Source organism: Octodon degus, unplaced genomic scaffold, assembly GCF_000260255.1.
Source record: "Octodon degus isolate 3935 unplaced genomic scaffold, OctDeg1.0 scaffold00166, whole genome shotgun sequence".
Taxonomy (NCBI): domain Eukaryota; kingdom Metazoa; phylum Chordata; class Mammalia; order Rodentia; family Octodontidae; genus Octodon; species Octodon degus.
In genome coordinates, this window is record NW_004524742.1 from 5,095,542 (window position 1) to 5,115,410 (window position 19,869).

The 19,869-nt window shown below is 39.2% G+C and overlaps 1 protein-coding gene across 1 annotated transcript in view; it reads left to right on the forward strand.

Annotated features, from left to right (window-relative positions):
• Window positions 1-19,869, forward strand: part of Ryr3 (ryanodine receptor 3) — a 622,696-nt gene that overhangs the window by 167,276 nt on the left and 435,551 nt on the right. Inside the window, exon 2 of the mRNA XM_023703237.1 lies at window positions 9,048-9,167. Within this exon, the coding sequence (XP_023559005.1) occupies window positions 9,048-9,167 (120 nt within the window). The remainder of the gene's footprint in view (window positions 1-9,047; window positions 9,168-19,869) is intronic.

The window sequence follows — 19,869 nt, forward strand, 5'->3', positions numbered from 1 at the left end:
GCAGATCTAACTATAGGGCTGTCATCAGTTGCCTGCTGATCTACCTTAAATAGCACTGTCAGCCATTTTGTTTTGTCCTAGAATGTTCTTCACTCATGACCCAGAGAGAAAGGAGAGCCAAGGTGTCCACCATCAGTTCAGAGATGGTGAAGGAGGCTTTCTCTTGTCCTGCCCTTGGGCTGTAAGTCAGAGTATAAGAAAGAAGCCTTGGAGACAGGATAAGGCAGCTCGTTTCATTTTCCCATTTCGAGTTCTTTGACCCATGCGATCTCTCCTTTATCAGAGATGACTTGGAATGGTGGGAAATCTAAGCAGGGAGAGCCAAAAGCTGTGTGTTCCTCTTCAGGGACAATCACTCAACACCAGCACCAGCTCACTCTCTGACAGGAATAGCTGACACGTGTGAACCACATAGCTTAGTGGGACATGGACACATGATACCCCTTGGATTTTCATCGTGCTTGCCCTTTCACTGAAATATTAGGCTGATATTCCCTGCTGGTGTGGTGGTCACTGGGCACAGAGAAATATTTCTAATGCTTCTTTTAGAATTCTGGCTGTTTTCTCTGTCATTGTACTTTTGGATTTGATTGTTTTGCAATGTTGGACCATGTGAGAGGGCTAGAAACTATTTTTATCAACACCATTACTGTAGGTCTTAGACATAGGCAGTCATGAGTTCAGATCTATTGCAAAGGTCAGTTTCCTGGGGAAAGAGATCCAGTTTGGCACCTTGCTTAAAAAGACAGACTCTGGGTTCAGAGAGTCCTAGGTTGAAGGAAGTGGAAGGCCTGACCCTGTCACTTCTGAGCTGCATGACACTTGGAAAGTTTTGCTACTTTTCTGTGCCTCAAACAGAGAGCATATCAGTGCCCCCTTTTCCTCTAAGGTGGTATTCAGAATTAAACTAAGATAGTGCAATGTGGCAACATGTAATGACCATTCATTAAATGTTCACTGTCATTAAAATTGCATAAGTCCTCTAAGCTTTGATTTACTTACTCTTAAAGCGGTTGTGGCATGGTTTGAACTTTAAATTAAATAATGTAGGGGGATATTTCAATGTATTCTCTGATATATAAGTGTTGAATAAATGTATTGTTGATAATACTAAATAGAAGCAAGCACTTTTAAAATAGACTGCCAAGACTCATTACCTTTTTATTATGTTGGCACCTGTTCTTTTTATTTCATTATGATACAGTTCATAAAAAATGAACACTGTTATACAGGTAACAGCATAAAAATACCTTCTTTAAATCCAGTTCCACATTCCTGTTACTCCACGTTTTCTTCCAGATACATTTTGCTCCTGTTTTACATGAAGAAACAAACATTTTCTGCTCATAAAAAGTTTATAATTAACTGGGGTTATAAGGTGAAAATACGCCCACTCAATAAGTTATAAGTGGGTACATAAATGCTTTGGTCACCATGCTGCTATTAAGAATAAACATAAAATAGATGCCTTCAGGTAGTACAAGGTCAACTGGGAATATGGTAGGAAGAAGTGGATAGGGACTACATGGATGGGATGCTGGGTCCCACCTCTTGTCACCATGAGACAGTAGGTACACGATTAACTGCTCTATTCAGAGTTGCCACATTTGTGAGATGGGGATGGTAGTATCTACTTCACAGTATTGATGTGAATCTTAAATGGATAGTTGTGCATAAAGCATGTTGCCTGTTATGTATTCTGAGATCAGAATATGGCAGCTATTTTAAACATACACTATTGTGGTACAGCGGTATACTATTGGGGGTAAGGCACACTTGTAAATAACTGTAATGCAAGAAGTATGAAAATATAGCTGTAGAAATTCAGAAGAGGGGAGATTACTTGGGCTTCATATAAGAATGTGAGGTTGCAGCTAAGCTTGGAAAGATAGGTAATGTAAGAACCTTGTGAAAATAAGGGCAACTTTAGTATTAGAGCTAATACAGGGAAGGGTTTGGAGATTAAGAAACCCACTGTCTTAGTTACTTTTCTCTTGTTGCTGAGACAAAAATACCTGATACCTGAAGTTAAAGAGGGAATGGTATATTTAGCCCATAGTTAGTAAAGGTTTCAGTCCATAATTGGCTGGCTCTAAGGCAGGTAGGCACATGGTAGAGGGCTACATTTCACAGCATTGGAAGACACTAAAGTAAGCCAGAAAACCAGCCAGAAAGCCTCGTTCTGTCCCTTATATTGTATCCTAGCTTCCCAGGGCCGTGCCAATCCAATCAGTAGACCAATTCAGCAGTCACCCACTTTTAATCTCAGCACTGTTAATCCCAGTATTGCACATTCTAGTTTCACCCAGCTCTGAAAAAAATCCTGGGTCCGCATGAGGTTTTGAGGGACCATCTAGACACAAGCCATAACACCCACAGAAATTCTTTCTTTTTATATTTATTTTTATTCCTTTTAATTCCTTGCAACTTTTTGTTGTTTTAATTTTTAACCAATTTTGCATTTATATCTGATCACTTAGACAACTAATTTGATATGATATCATTCAATACAGTAACCCTCATTGAATTCCTATTACTTTGTGTAGTGAAATTTTGTATCCTTTCTTATGCTCATTCTTTCTTTCATTTTGCATTCTTTAAAAAATAAAATAAATAATTTGGGAAAACGTGGTGGGAATGTGGACAATCTCTCAGATGCTCATTCAGTGGAGAGAAGCCACTGGGCTTCTCAGCAAGAAAGTGGGTAGGGCAGAGCTGTGCTTGGCCGCAACCCCGAGGAGGAATGCTAGAACAGCCATCTCACACTTGTCCTTCCCATGGCTAGTCTGCTGAGGGACATGGAACAGAAGATTCACAGTTATGGAGCAGTGGTACCCAAACCTGCTTTACACAAGAACTGAAGATGCTACTCACACACATGGAGGACATGAAAGGGGACTGAAAGGGGAGCCTTTTTAGTGCACTAGGACATGTTGGTTTGAGTTGTTGACACAGAAAGGGAAATGTTTAGGGAAAGGTAGAAGTTTGGAACACTTACAAGCCTGGAGGGTAGAGTGCAAATTGCACAACTTCTCCTCAGAACTAGGGCTAGAAACCTGCAGAACCACTGAGATTGCCAGAGGCAAGTGGCAAAGACCAATCCTTAGGGTGCGCTATCTTGAGGACCAGCAGGAGAAACTGGAGATGGAAAAGAGCCAGCAGTTAAGGCAGGACAGCCGGAAGAATGTAGGACTAAATTTGGGAGTGGAGGGGTCTCCTGAAGAGCCTTTTACAGAGCCTGGGCATGACAATCTGGAAGCAGTAAGGCAATGAGAAGAAAGAGACAGGGCTAGTGATACCAAGTAAGTCTCAGTTGGGTGTCTGGGTTTGTGGGGAAGGGGAGACTTTAAAACCCAGACAGAGACATTTTGAATTGTTGGATAAGAAACAGGAAACTTTTCTGTGGTCCTAAAGATGCTATATCACAGGGACATAGAAGATTTGGTCATCCATAAGGACAGAGCTGATTCTGAAAAGTTGTCTTATTCTTCCCTGCTATTACTGATTACCTGGCCCCAGTTTAGTGTTTTCTTCTCTTCATTTTGCTTCTCTTTTTCTTAAAGATAAGAGATGTCTCTGTTTGGTATTGACTGATTAATACTTCTGTGGCTCCTCCAAAGGAAAAAGGAAAGTTTAGCAGTCCTGTGTGAGGAAAATCAGACTTGAAACAAGCTGAATGTAACTCATCAGGAAACCGTAACTTTATAATGGCACAAAACCCTAGAGCTATTTCCTGTACCAAAACTTCAACCCCCCTTCTTCCTGAAGCAGAAAAAATAATGAGGATGAGTGTTTCTTCTCTAGGTTAGAAATCCTGATGAAGTAGAGCGAGTCTAATGAAAGCAAGAGGTACCTGGGCTTACAGAGTGGGATAGTTTATTTTTGAATTTTAGTGGTGAAATCATTCTAAAGTTGTGGCAAGGGAATTTCATGATAGTGCATTCCTGAGGCAGATTAGGCACAATTAAGTCCAGGTGTTCATTTTGGACACTTTGTCTATATAACCCTTAAAATTACTCTGATATGGCAAAGTGGAGAGAAGCCAGTGAGCTGACCTTTCTCAGCCTGTTACTTCATTATTATATTTTTAATGGAATTTGCCTTATAAAACCTAGCGTGTCCATAGTGTCCTCTCAGGGCTACCATTGGAGTATAGTCAATAAATATGTCAAATTTACCTAAAAATTTGTGTTGGATTTCTTCATTGGCATTTATCAGTCAGATAAATAATGAGAGAAGTAACTTGAATATTGACAGGTTGCTAAAGATGTGGGCGGTGGTTGGAACCCCAAAGTATAAGAAATTGCCCAGAATGCAAGCTTTGGAAGAGCTAAACACAAAATGTGAAATTATTTTGTAACTTCCCACCAAAGGGGCTTCCCTGACCGTGGTATCTGCAGGCAATGCCAGATGTGACGTAGAGCAACGCGAAGCAGTAAGAGAGACAAGCGGAAGGCAGAAAATGCAGGTTGGTGAGGGACGAGCAAGTTCGGAAAAGCTGGTAGATGAGAGACTTGTGCTGTGTTGTGCCAGGGAAAGACGGGATGAGACGGGCTGGAATTCTCATGCTGAGATTTTATTTTTGCTTGGACGTGCTCTCAGTGTGCAGTGAGGACACGCACGGCAAGGAACTGGCACATGAAATCATGCAGTGCAAGTCTTTTCTCTTCCTTTTCCCTCACTTCCCTTCCCTTCCTCCTCTCCTTGTCCCCCTTCCCACTGGGAAAGATTTATCTGCCTGTTTCCTATTAAATACCTCTTATCTTGCTACTTAGTGATATTTTGGGTTTCTCACTTAAAAGAAACTGCGTAATCGTTGCATGTCTAATTTATTTCTCTTAACATGGCTGGCTAAGGTGCATTCATTTTCCTACAAAAGACACACAGTCATCCTTCTTTATGGCACAGTAGTATTCCATTTTAAAATAAATGCCTCAGTTCATCTATCCACTCATCTCATTTTTTCAGTTTTTTATTAATATTGTACCTGCTTTCAGTACATAATGATTGCAGTCCCCGTGGGGCGTTGGTACCTGTACACGACACTTCTAATTCCTTTTCATTCCCTTTCCTTCCCCTCCCCCATCTCTCCATCCTTTGTTCCCTTTCCTATTTGAGAAAGCTCTATCTCCATATTTCCTATTATCTCTTTTCTATTTTGCTCTTCATTTATATTTTTGGCTTCTCGTGTAAGAGGAGCCATGCGATATTTAGGCTTGTGCGATTTATGTCACTTAACATTACAATATCAAGGTACATTCATTTTTCTTCAAATGACACAAGTTTATCCTTCTTTGCAGCATAGTAGTACTCCATGTGGTATAAATGCCACATTTTTATCCATTCATCTTCTGACGGACTTATAGCCTACTTCCAGATTTAGGTATTATGAATTACGCTGCTGTGAACACCAGTATGCACACATCACTATAATATGATGCATTTAGTTCCTTTGAGAAGATACCTAGAAAGGAAATAGCTGGAGAAAACAGAACTTCTATTTTCAGTTTCTTTAGGAATCTCCATACTGACTTCCATAGTGGTTGTATTAGTTTAAATTTTCAGCAACAGTGTGCAAGAGTTTGTTTTCCCCTCCAAGCCTCATTAATGCTTCTTATTAATTGATTTCTTCATGATAGCCATTGTTTCTGGAATCAGGTAGAGTCTTGGTGCTATTTTGATTGGCATTTCTCCAATGGCCAGCAATGCTGACCCTTTGGTTAATGTATCTATTGGCCAATTGTATTTCTTCTGTGAAGTGTCTGTTCACTTAGTTGTCTATTTTTTGGTTAGGTCTTTTATTCTGGGGAGTCTAATATTCTGAGCTCTTTGTTTACTCTAGATATTAGTCTTCTTTCTGAGGAATAGCTGGCAACATTTTTCTCATTCTATAGGTTGCCTTTTCATTCTGTTGGTTGTTCCCTTTTTGCTCTGCACAAAAGCTTTTTAATTTGATGTGATCCTATTTGTTGATTCATGATATTATTTCTTGTGTGATTGGAATTCTGTTCAGAAAGTCCTTGCCTATATGTGTCTTCAGAGTTTTACTTATGACTCTAACTGGAATTCAGTGCAAAAATTTCATTGCCAAACACTAGAAAACTCCCAACATCTGTCTATTCGAAGTTTACAGAGACAAGTTTCTGTATGGAGTAAAGGTGGGTTCGGGTTGCCACATCCAGTGGTGCCTGCAACTTGGTCAGCATTAAGCATATGCTCCTAGACAAATTTATGTTATCCCAGAGTCCCACACTCCTCTGTGTGTCACCCAGACTGTTGACATAGGGACGTGCTGGTTCAGGACTATTTAGCAAATGGTTATCAAATAAAGGCAAGTTCATTTATTCCATTGGTTTCTTGGAAGCCTGTATTGTAAGGACTTTAGGACAAAAAAATGTAGAAGACTAGCAGAGACCACATCAGGGTGAGTTGGGCACCTTGGAATGGAAAGGGGTGGGAAATGATTGTGGAAAGAGACCCACTAAGGCACATGTTGAAGGGAATACTGCTAGATTTCAGGTTTTCATTGATGTAGTGGCTGATACATGTGTCAGCTCAAGATGTTTAAGTGACTCATCAGGGACCCAGGGTTCTCAATCTGTAAACATCCTCATCTTGTGTAAGAGGAGGGCACAGAGATTGTATGAGTGCTACATTTGCCCTAGGATAGTAGTCTGCTTACAATAAAAGGGAGAAAAAAAGGCTTGCTCCCCCCACTTGTGTTCTTGCATTTGCTGTCTTCTGCATCCTTGAACCATTGGCCCTTGCCAAGCCGCCATGCCTTGGAGCCAGCTGACTACAGACTGAGACCTTCCCAGAATGTGGGCTAAATAAACCTTCCCTTTCTTAATTCTAGGCATTGTGTATTGTGTCCCAGCAATGAAAGAAAAGAAACCAGGAAAACTGGTTTGTGAAAAATCTGGTGCATAGTCACACTCCTGTTTTTCCCAAATGAGTGGTTCTGGATTCTTCTTGACATTTGTTTGCTTTCACAAATGAATTATGTTAGGAAACACTGAAATAGTTCCCAAAAGAAGGTATTCTTGGTGATTTTGATGAAAAGAAGTGTGGACTTTGAGAACTGTCCTTTACATCACAGACCACCCAGCTTCCAAGACGTCTGCTTCTCAGCACAAGCAGCAGCTCTCATCCATTGTGACAACTAAGAGTGTCCTCCCATTGTTAGTGCCCTTTAAGTGTCTTGAAGAACTCTATCTGATGTGAGGTCTGGGGGAGTTGCCCCCTTGAGGAAAAAGGTCGGTTTTTTTCAGGAATCTTACTGAATGAACCCACATTTTGGAAGAAGTGATGTCCTAGAGGTTTCTTCCATCTCTATTGAAATGAAGAACATGAACTCTGACTTCAATATAAACAGAGGCTCCTGAATTTACTACTAGCTTAATTTAATAATGAAGAGGAACATTGCAGAAGTGTAGGGAAACTGTGACTTTCTTTTTTCTGCAGTATCTTTTCATACACCTATGAGGTGTGTCTCTTTATATTTTCCCATAGCCCCTCACCTATTTTAAGCACGACATCACATCTTTGTGGGCATCTGCTACTAGCGAACAGATTCACACTCCCACCAGGTGGAGAGTTTTACTTTTTTCAATGACAGACAGATCATGGATACAGTTTAAGGAAAACACATCACAAACGTAGATTATGAAACACCATTTGTACTTATTCTGCCTTTCCAACACTCTAAGACAAACCCAGCTCTTAGGAGAATGAGGACAAGGCCAGGGAATAGATGCACTAACGCTAACCAGGAAGCTCCAAACAGCTCTCCTCTTTAGTTGTTTCTATAGCATAACTGCTCCTGTTAATCTTTTTAATGTTTGAGATTCAATGGCAAATAGTGGTGAATTGATGGAAACTGTAGACTGACAAATGGGAGGAACAGGGCTGGGGAACACTGTGGGGAGAATGTTTCCCTCTTAAGCTCCAGGCAGGCTCCATGAAGTGTGACAATAGCAAGAATGGAAGGCTGCCTCCTTTCCAGGCAGCAAGGAGAAGCCACTCACACAAAGCTTTTGAGATTTTAGGAGGGCTGCTTTGGAGGATGCTGCTCAGGAGGGAGACTGTTGCTGGAGATTCAGCTTGGCTCTTCTGCTTGACCTTAAACACCTTTCCATCTGGGTCTTAAAGCTTCTTTCAGTCTTCTTTTGCTGTGGGTATGAATTCATCTTCTGTGACCTTCTGTAACTTTGGTCTGTTGTCGCTGGTGGACCTGCTTCCCACTCTCTACACTGCCTTCCCCCAACCACGCTTTCCTACTGCATCTTCCACAACCTAACGTGAGCTTGCGCTCCACTAACCACACTCATTCTGACCTCTTCTATGTTCTCTTTCCCTCTCAACCACATCCTACTGCTTTATGCAGTGTTTGAAAAGATCGCTGTGATATTTCCTTATTTACTCAGGTGCTGAAATCCTTTGTTCACCTAGAGTGCATGCCCCTTAATGTATCTCAGAAGGGAAGCCCCTGGTGTATATGCATGAAGCATGCCCACTCCCACTGTCAGGTTAAGCATCCTTAATCCAGTTCGAACACATGGGATGGAAGTGCTTTTGTTTTCAGATTTTTTCAGGTAATGGAATATTTGTGTTTATATAATGACGTGTCTTGAGGATGAGAACCCAAGTCTAAACACAAAAAAACGATTTATGTTTCATACACAGCTGGTGCACAATAGCCTGAAAATAGTTTCACACAGTATTTTAATGTGCTTGTGCTTTGACTGTAACTCATCATATGAGATCAGGCAGAAAACTTTTCATTAGCGGCATTCTGTCAAAACTCAAGGAGTTTGGGTTTTGGGTCATTTTGGTTTTCAGATTATTGATAACTCAACCTGTACTGGCTTTGCGCTCACCAGTCAAGCTGTGTGAGTAAAATCTTCTTTCCTTAATCGAGTCAAAAGAAAACCTTTGCGCCTGCCATTGGAGACTGACAACTGCTCAATTCAGATGGTAGGGTAGTTGGGGTCTAGAAGGCAGGGAGGCAGCCCCACCCCACTCACTCTCTGGATCTCTCCTGGCAGGAAGATGAAGTGGTTCTGCAGTGCATTGCCAACGTTCACAAGGAGCAAAGGAAGTTCTGCCTGGCAGCCGAGGGCCTTGGGAATCGCCTGTGCTTCTTGGAGCCTACCTCAGAAGCAAAGGTGAGGTTGAATGCCTGCCTGGTTCTTTGTTCAGTGACTCCCATGTAGTCATTCAAGGGAAGGAGCTGCTTGGACATGGTGCTGAGGAATAAATTCTAAAGGCCTTATTTGCTTCTAAAAGGATCAGTCTTAAACCCTAACCCTTCCCCAGGCTAGGAAGTACTGAAGTGAAGAAGCAGAAATGCTCTGCATGCCTTTGCTCACTCTCCAGGGCCCCAGGGAGGCCTGTGCCTCACCATCAGCAATGACCAAGGTATTCTGTCAGTACTCCCAGAATGCTGGGAGTGCATGCTGTTTACTTCAAGCTGTCTTCCTGTTGCTACTGGGACCAACAGCTTCTTGATTCTGTGCTGCCCATCAAGCATATTCTGCTCAGTTCTGACTGGGATAATGCTGTTAATTATGTGTCGGTTGAGATTAAGGGGATCTGGATCCTGCCTAGGTGAAGGCATATAATGTCATGTGTAGGTGGAAGCATCTAATATGCACCCAAACTTTTATCTCTCTATTTTTATGCCATATCTAGTTTTCATGATTTGTCTGTGATGTAGATTTGTGTGCTTAGCATTCTTATAATGTAATGCAATCCCTGCCAGACCTATATCTCAGGCAGAGTTCTTAGAGAAAGAAGGCCAAGAAGATGGATCGATGGATGGGTAGATGGATGAGCAAATGCTTTAGTTACTTTTCTCATTGCTGAGACAAAATACCTGACTCCCACAGTTAAAGGAAAAAGGTTTATTTGGCTCACAGTTCACAGAGGTTTTAGTCGGTAGTTGGATTAGTTAGTTGGCCCTCTTCCTCTGGAGAACCCTGGATTGTATTATTATAAGGTCTAGCCAGGATTGTATTATTATAAGAATGCTAAGCACACAAATCTACATGTCAGACAAATCATGAATCATGATCTAATTAACATTATCCTTCAGGTAAAATGGTTGTTTTTGGTAACTTGGCTATATTTCATCCAATCCTTTGAAAGCCTTAAGAATAACAACTGAAATTTCCTGAGGAAAAATTCTGCCTCTAGACATTCTATAGCTTTAACTCCTCCCTGAGATTCTAGCTCATATGACCTATAGATTTCACACTTGCAAGCCCACACAATGACATGAACTAATATCTTAACATGAATCTAAAGTCTACCTAAAGTCTGATGTTAATTTTGTCTACAAAATACGATCACATCAATACTTCAGATAAGTATACTGTGAATTACCCGAGTAGACACACAGCTAACCTTCAGACTCTCTAAGGTCAGTTTTTCTCAAGAAACTCTTTAAAAAATCAGAAAATGGCATGCCATTTTCCACATAAAAACATACAATACAACCACGCGTGCAGTTTGGCCAAGTCCTAGAACCACAGGTTCAGTCAGGTGCCCACGTCTCCCAGAAGCCCCTCCTTCACGTTCCTGCTTCCGCATCCCAAGTAGGTCATGGGTTCCTAAAGACAGGAATCAGCCGGTACCTGTAGGGCAGAATCACATTAAAATACATGGCAGGAAGAGAGCCAAAGAAGATTTTGAACTTTTTTTAAAAAAGTCTTGGACTTAATTTCCCTAGGGCATTGTTTCATTTGCTTTTGTTCTTAGGTGGATATTTTTCTTTTCATTCCCAGCAGTCTGGGATAATAGGATATCAACAAATTAGAGGTGAAGAAGGTAATTCCCAACCATTAGTCAAATGACCAAGGATAAGCACTCAACCTTGGTTTGAGATTTCTCATCTGTCAAAGTAGGTACAATATGGAATAGGGAAAAAAGCATTTGCCAAAATTACAAACCAGATAGAACCAACTCATTGCCCATCGAGGGGCAATGAGCAGTGATTTAGGGAAGAGTCTCTAGAGTTTGAATCTCTCCACTAGTATATGCCAAGCCAAGACCTTGGACAAGGTATCTCACCTTGCAGTTGGTTGCCTCACCTCTTTGGTGGGAATGTAATTGTTATCCATCTAATAATGTAGTTTCCGGGATTAAATGAGTTAATATATGTAAAGTGCCTGTTATATGCAAATTGCCTAGCACATTATAAACTTTGTGTAACCATTGGTTATTAGGATTTAATCTCAGGCAAGAGACTTTGTGAATCTGTAAGATGATAACTACATTTCAGGGGGACTGTGAAAAGGAGGAAAAATGATATCTATATAAATCACATAATATTGGGCCTAATATAACACATTTAATAATAAATAGAGATGATAATACTAAGTATAACATTGGGTGGTTTTCCTTTTTAATTATAAAGTATGGTTTGTGGTTAAGGCAGAAAGAAAGATTATGGCTCAGCTCCCAAACTTATAAAATGTTGAACTTTAAATGAAAATCTTGAATTAAACATTCATTTAATTATAACATTATAAAGTTCCGTAAATGTGATTCTGTAAACCAGACTAAAAAAAATCCTATGTATCATAACCTAAGAATGTTTATGTTCCACAGGTATAAAAATTGTAAGTCATATCACTTGAAATATGCTAGAGATAAAAAACATCCTTCTTAACACCCACTTAACTAAATAATTATCATGTTTTAATTTTTCACTCTATATTTAAATAATAGACTGAATAGTTCTTCAAAGACATATCAGATAATCTTACCATCACAATTTTGATTCTAGCCTTTGTCCAAGGTTGTACTCAGACTACTGATTCATGCATTATGGACTTTTTCCTAATGTTTTAGCTAGCTGCATATTGCTATAAAGACTTCATGGATGTCTAAAAAATCATACATGTGGTTTTGCTGATTTATTTTAGTTTCCTGGAACAAATATTCAAAAGAAGCATTGAATGTGTCAGAATATGAACATTAAGCTGCTTTCCCAAGAGAATCTACCAGCTGTTACAGTTGACATTCCCACTATCCTGTGTGTGTCTCCTTTGAGTGTGCATCCCCTTTGTTTGCAGTTTTAGAGAAGTGACTCTTAAGGACTGTCACAGAAAAGCATGGGCAAGTTCATGGAGAGAAAAGAGCAGGTATTCATGATTTTCTGTCACCATTCCAGACAGCACCCTGTTAGATGAACTCGATTTTCTGGAAGGATCATTCTTTCCTGCATCAGCTATGTATATCTCTCTTCTAGCTTCTTGTGCTCTCCTTTCTCACTAAATAGCTCATTTAATTCTCTGCCATCAAGTTTATAACCAGTAGTGCCGTTCTTAGGTTCCTGGAACCTAACAAAAATCCTATAGTGAGGTGAGAAGGTATATTCCTGCCAAGCACAGACATCAAACACAGTTCGTATCAGCCACCTACAGAACCAAGCAGTGACCTTGGGCATTTCTAGTCAAGGGCATTCCAAGCTGCTTAAAACCCAGAGAGATAAAATTGAGATGAACCGTAGCAAACAGAAAGACCTCAGAGAAAGAAGAATTGGGATAAGGTAAACAAAAGATATGTCTAGCATATGCATTACAAAAAGGGATGTGCTATGAAAGTGAGGATTAGAAAAATGGAAAAATAAGGAGCAAAGGTGCAAGCATTAGTATTGGAGTGGCCATGGAGACCATATTACAGTTAGACCATATTACTTTGGCGTCTTTGACTCCTGCATATCAGTGATGGTGAACCTTTTAGACACCAAATGCCCAAATTACTTATGTTTTTCAAAGTGCAATCCCTGCAATTAAACCTGAATACTCAGATGTTGGGGCAACTTGGCAGACTGCTACAGAGAGGGCACCCCAGTCTGCCATGGAGCATGCACCATGGCCTCACCAGCACTGATGTCCTTCCTTGAAGTTCTCAAAAGTGCTGATATTAATGATAAAAGTACCATTACCAGCTGTCCTTTCAAATAAGATCAGGTCCAGGAATTCAAAGTGAGCCTATTTTATAGGAAATACTCAGAACTATCACCAAAGACTAGGAAACATGGGGGAGAATGTTTCTTCTTTATTTTCTTGAGAGTGGCAAAAATTTATTTACTGTCATTTTAAAGCAAAAACAAAATTATTGCCAGATACAAGGAATTTAATAATTTCTTTTCTGGTCCTTCATATTATATATCATCTACTTTGTACCTACAGTGTCCACTGTCTCTGGATCAAATTAACATGCAACTCACAGGAGTCATAGAAAACTTAAAATTAGTCTTTGCAGAAGGACAAGGGACAGGAAGCCTGGCTTGTTCTCTGGGAAGCGCCAGGCACTTCTCCTCTGCAGACAATCTTTGCAGCAATTCAGCAGCTCCTTCTGGGTTTCTTTTTTTGCCATAATTTTATTGAGAAACAAATAGCAATGAGACAGTTTCAAATCAAATTGGTAGGACAATTTCAATAATGAACACATTGCATACATTCTTCCTAGTGGTTAATTGCTATACAAGATGCGGACATGATATCCTATTTACAAACACCAATAGAACAAATCACTCTATTCATTAAGAGACTGTAACTATATATCTATCCTAACCACTTTGAACACACAGATACAAAATGGATATTCTGCTGTATACCCTTTTTTTGTTAAGTTCCGTTATTTGAATATTATGGGTATGTAAACTCAGCAAAATATTCTAAAAGAGTCCAGTAACCCATAATAGCGTTGGGTCTTCTGTTTAACTGGCAATGTCAGAAATTATTGACCTGAGTCCCCCACAGCTCAACTTAACAGCATGGCTTTATTTCTTATATTTTGTTTTTATACTTTTCTGCTGGATGGTTAAGACCAAGATAAAGCAAGACCTATGCAACAAGGGTTGTAGCTTTTGGGTCTGATAAGGTCAGTGAAATCCCCTCAGGATTTATCCTGAGATCCTGTACCTCAGATTGTACATCCTTTGTCAGCGTCAGCCATGTGGATGAGTCATGGCCATTGCTAGGCCAATGTGCTCTCTGTGAAAGTCTGAGAGAATGTTTTCTCTCCATATGACTCTCCTTAGGCACACTCTACATCATCGATCACTTTCTTCTTTTCCCCATAATCTCCTTGATCAGAAAATTTGGGACATTACTGAGTTACATGACATTACAGTACAAGTTCTCATATGTCCTGAGTCTTAATTGACCTTAGAAGGCTAGGGTCAAAATGTTGGCTACAAGGAAAGCCTCCTTTTCCTCTAATTTTGGTCTGCAAACTTAGGTTGTTAACCATCCATAAGACAAGCTTATTGTTATTACCATACAACTTAGGCTGTTAAGCTTAACCTCACTATCTGTCTGCATATCAAACATCTAGGCATAATATGGAACAGGTATTTTTCATCAAGTATGGATATGTTGAACTTTAAGTCACTACAGAATATGGTTAAAAAATTTAAAAATTAGAATATATTTTAAAAATAGGCGTAAAGAATTATATACTTCTTATGTTTACATGTAAGCCCAAAAATCTCACCATATACAACCTTGAAGCAGGAAAGTCCCACAATATTCCTTTTCCTGTCTCTTGCTTTCATTCACCACACCCTTCTTTTTCAACAATCATCTACCCGAGAGACATCATAGCAGCAACTGGCATGTCATGACAAGCAGCCCATATTCAGAAGACCGGAATGACAGGCACTCCAAGCATGAAACTACTATTACAAATTACCATCTGCAGTGCAGTCAGGCAACTTTGCTAAGGACGCAGAGAGAGAAAGCCTCACCAAGCAGGAGTGAGTCAACGTTGTTTAAAAGCCTCCTGTGCCTCAGGAAACAATATGTCTCCTAACAACCTCAAAGGCTTTTGGGGATCCACAAAGGACAGCCCCAGCTACAAGCAAGAGTCACCACTCTCAACAGTCACAAGGCATCTTTCAGTGCAGATGCAGCCTGTCTGTCAGGTATCAATTTCATCACAAGCAGTACTCGCACATAACATAGTTAACATGCCCATTTTCTCAGATTGCCCTAGGATCAAAACTGGGCAGCTGACTGAGCGTCAAATTCTCATGCAGAAGGAGAAAAGATTTCATCATCTTTATCCCACAATAATCTTCATTGATGACTGTTATTCAAGGACTCTGGTTTTCCCAGACATGCCTACACACCAATACCTCTCCAAATTCCCATTTGCATCTTCTTTTTAATAATAGATTATCTTTTTAAAATGAAACAATCATGTGAACTTTTAAACAAGTTAATTTTAAGAGGAGGAAGTTGAGTAGATACCATGAATCTATTTCCTGCCCTTTAGAAGCCACCAGCATGCCTAACGTCTTTGGGCTCTAGCTGTCTAAGATAGGAGTCTGGCCTCCCTTTGGGGGAACACTTCCTCTTACTTATCATGGCCAATTCAAACTGAAAAAGTCAGTTTTGGAATACAATTTCATATTGAAAATTTCCAGGGGAACTTTCATCTCTTTTGTTTTCTTCTGTGTTTTGAAAATGAAGGTTAATCTGCTATAGTTTCTGGAAGCTGCACAAACTCCTAAAACCCAGGATTAGATATGAGCTGCTGTGCAAGCATCATTATGTTCCTGGCAAACATTAAAATACAGTTCTCAGCTAAACATCACTTATTTATTTCTATTATTTTATAGTGTTAGGCCAGAACCAAGTTTACTGTTTATTTTTAAAACTTCAAGCCTGTGCAAATTTGCAAAATCAAAGCCTCAGCCTGCAGCTGTATTCTCTTCTTTGAACTTTTGAATTCTGTTTTAGTATATTATATTCTCTATGGGCCTGAGATCTTATCAAAGGCTAAAGCATTTTAAAACTTATTTCAAAAGCTAAACTATTTATTTCTGAAAACTATTTGTCATGTACTATGAGCAGACTAATAAGGTGAGGTTTTGATTTTCTTGAAGCATTTATCAGGCATCCTGTACTATATTCCTGGTATTGCAATAATGCATACTGCCTAAACTTTATAATCCTATGAAGAAAATATTGTTCTCACAGAAAAGAAAGATAAAAAACTTTAAATAGTTAAGTGACTTGCTGAAGAATATGCATTCTAAACTTAAATTACTGTCAGTAATTAATTAAAAATTGTGCTCCCTAGAGCATCTCGGATCCAGGTTACTTGATGGCGAACAACCCAGTGACTGCAGGGAGTGCGATGGGCACACTTCCAGACCCCCTCCAACCTCTGCATCTGTCCTATAGCTTCCTGACAGTCCAAAATTGGAAATATGTATTTTGTATCAGTTGAAGAAGAACTATTAAAATGCAACCTCTGTGAGGAAGCACATGAAGCAGTGTTGGAGTTTTCATAGCTTGCTTTACAGTATAAATGAGACTATTACATATTCTCTTCAAAGAATGTTTATATGGCTGAGAAGGCTGATTGCTCAGTGTCTCTATTGGGATGCAAGGCCCAGAGCGACATAGTGACAGTGGAGGGAGCCTAGGGTCAAGCATCTCTGTGTTAGGATTGTGTGTCTGTGCTCTGCCTTCTTTCAGCCTGAGGGTGCTGAAGTTGTGTTTGCATGGCTTTTTGTGGTGTGCTGCTCATCAGCATGACCCTAGGTTCAGACCACTATGGGTGGTCATTCAGCTTATTGCTAGTAATGTGAGATCATTAGCAAATGACTTGACTTCTCTCTGCCTCCATTTTCTCATCTTACAACAGTGTCAGTGCTAAAGACAAAACAGAACAAAGTTGTGTCCATCTGTATCAGTTTTTCCATTCCCAGGACACATCCCTGACACCACAGCATCAAGGAGAGGTGGTTTAATTTGGTTTAGTGTTTCAGGAGATACGGCCTGTGATCAAGGGGACCCAGGATGGAAGCATCATGCTAGAAGTGTGGAGTAGAGTGAGGCTGCTGCATTCACAGTGGCTGGGAAGCAGAGCAGGGAACAGGCCAAAGAAGGGGTGAGGACCAGGCGGAGAGCCTCAGCCCATGCCTCCTCGGCCCACCAGTACACTCACAGAAGAGTGCCTTCTTGACCCCCGGGCAGCCCCAAAACAGAAAAGTTGTTAATCCACTTCATGCACCACACCACTTCGTGGGATTATTGTGAAGACTCAAGTGGTAGTTTAACACTTGGAAAGTGCTTTAGCACAATGGCTGATACATTCAAAATGCTATTGAAAGCAATAGTAGTGTTTGCTGTTCCTGTCATAGGGTCAGACGCACATGAAGTCCTGAGGAAGTACTGACTGACTTGTTGATTGCCCATGTATTGACTTAATTAAACTAATAAAATACTCTGAAGGCCTAGGTATGAGGATCAGGGTCAGGTTCAGGACAGAACTTGTAACTTTACTGGTGATTAAGCCCAGGACATTTGCACCAAGCAATATCCCCTGCCCTTTTTTATTTTGAGATAGGGTTTCACTAAGCCACTAAGTTGCTCAGCTGAGCTTGAACTTTTTATCTTCTTTCCTAAGTCTCCCAGAATGCTGTGATTATTGGTGTGTAAAATAAAATATTAAGGAGAGTCAGATAAGGAAAGTTAAGAGACAAGTGTTAAGCAATGTGTGGGTGGTTCCAAAAAGTAAAATAAACCTGTGATATATAGGTTTTGTTACTAAATTCCCATTTATTTTCTTTAATTAATTAAATTTATTGGTACATTTGAGATGTGCATAATAATCACATTCATTACAGGGAATTTGTACCTGTACATGATATATCTTAACTCTTTTCCCCATTCCCTTCCTTTCTCTTCAGTCCTTCTTTCCATCCTTATTTACAGAATCTTTGTTTCCATTTTTCCTTTCTGTAATGTCTACTATCACTGCTCTTATTCAATATAACTCTGGAATTATTACCCAGAGCAATTATACAAAGAAAAAAAGAGAAAGAGAGAGAGAAGAGAAAGAGAGAGAGAAAGAGAGAGAGAAGAGAAAGAGAGAGAGAGAGAGAGAGAGAGAGAGAGAGAGAGAGAGAGAAGAGAAGAGAAGAGAAGAGAAGAGAAGAGAAGAGAAGAGAAGAGAAGAGAAGAGAAGAGAAGAGAAGAGAAGAGAAATGGAAATGGAGGGAAAAATTGTCATGATTTGCAGATGACATGATACTCTACATAGAAGACCCCAAGACAAGGAGGGTCTTTAATACTGATGCAGCCAGAGAATATACTCTGTATTATGTTTATCTTTTGCATTTGGCTGGCACTTATTTTACAACTTACCCTGTGGCCTGTCTTGGTGAACGTTCTGTATATACTTGACAAAACTATATTCTACAGTTGTTGGACGCAGTGCTTCGTGAATGCTAAGATAGTTAGCAGTTTAAATATTCTATATCCTTACTAAATTATGCTTACTGATGGGGAGATACTAAAATCTACAATTAAAGACTTATCTGTCTATCTTTAGTTCTGGTTTTTGTGTGTGTATTGTAGTGTTCTGTTGTTAGGTGCATATTAAGTATTTATTTTCTTAATGAAACTTTTGTCATCATTAAGTGATTCTGTTTATGCTTGGTCTTAGAGTAGATCTTGACTAATGTTGGTATAGCCATTAGCTCTCTCACACTTGCTAAGTGTGTGACGCCTCTTGTCTCCTTTATGCTGTTTTCATTGCTTATGCATTTATATTTTACTTAAAATGTGTCCCTTATAAGTACTATCTACTGTAAGTATATAAGCCCGCTACCCTGTTTTGCAATCTCTGTTGTTTAATTGGAATATTTGACCTATTTTACATTTATTTAATGTAAATTGTTAAATTATAACAATCTGGTTTGGTTTCTTTTTTATCACTTCTAGATTTTTTTCCTGTTTCTCCTTTTATGCCTTTGTTAGGAAAAAATTTCCTTTTTAAAAATATATTCACTTTTATATCTTTTATTGCCTGCTTATCTGTACTTCATACTATTTTTTAGTACTTCCTTTAGGAGAAATATAGAGTCCACAAAAAAGTATGCATTAGGAAAATAAAAGCTTATATAAATATTTTAGTGCTGAGTTGACTGTAACATTGTAAGATTAATATGTTACTTTTGGCCTTGACATTTGATTTAGCACTATATCACATTATAAACTATCCTTTTTACATCTACATGTAATAAAATGTGCAAAACATCTTCATCTTTATTATAGAGAGCCAATTATATTTTCAAAGAATAATAAAAAGGGGAAATAGTAGTATTTAAAAGTATAATCATATTTACCAGTTTCTGCACATTTTTGTTCTTTCCCCCACGACCAGATTCCTGTTTGGTAGCATTTTCAGTTTGGAGAATATCCCGTTTGTTTCTTGTGGTGCAATTCTGTTATAGACCAATTCCCAGGAGTTTTTTCCTGAAAATCTTCATTTTGTCCCTATTTTTGAAGGATGTTTTCTCATGATAGATTTCGGTTTGACTCTTATTTTCTTTCAACACTTTACTGTCTTTTTAGTCTCCATTATGTCTGATGAAAAGTTAGCTGTCATCCTTATCACGCCTCTAAATGTAGTACATCTTTTTCTTTAGAATGATGTAACTTTTTTTTTGTCTTTCATTTTCCTCAGTTTGGATGATGTACTTCTGGGTAATTTTCTTTGAATTTATCCTGTCTGAGTTTTGCTGGATTTCATGATTCTCTGTTGCTGTATTTCATGGAGTTTGGAAGCCATTATTTCTTGAAATATATTAGCTGCCACATCCATCCTCTTCTCCAGGCACTCTAATTACATATATGTTAGATTGGTTTATATTACTCCACAGGTCACTGTGATTATTAACCTTTACTTCAACTATTTTTAAATAGAGTAACAAAATTAGAAATGATACAAAATTTCACTAAACAATATGATAGAAATTCATAATGGTTGTTATATTGTATATTGTTGTCTTCAAATTAGTTGTTCAGATAGCCAGATACAAGCATGAAAAAC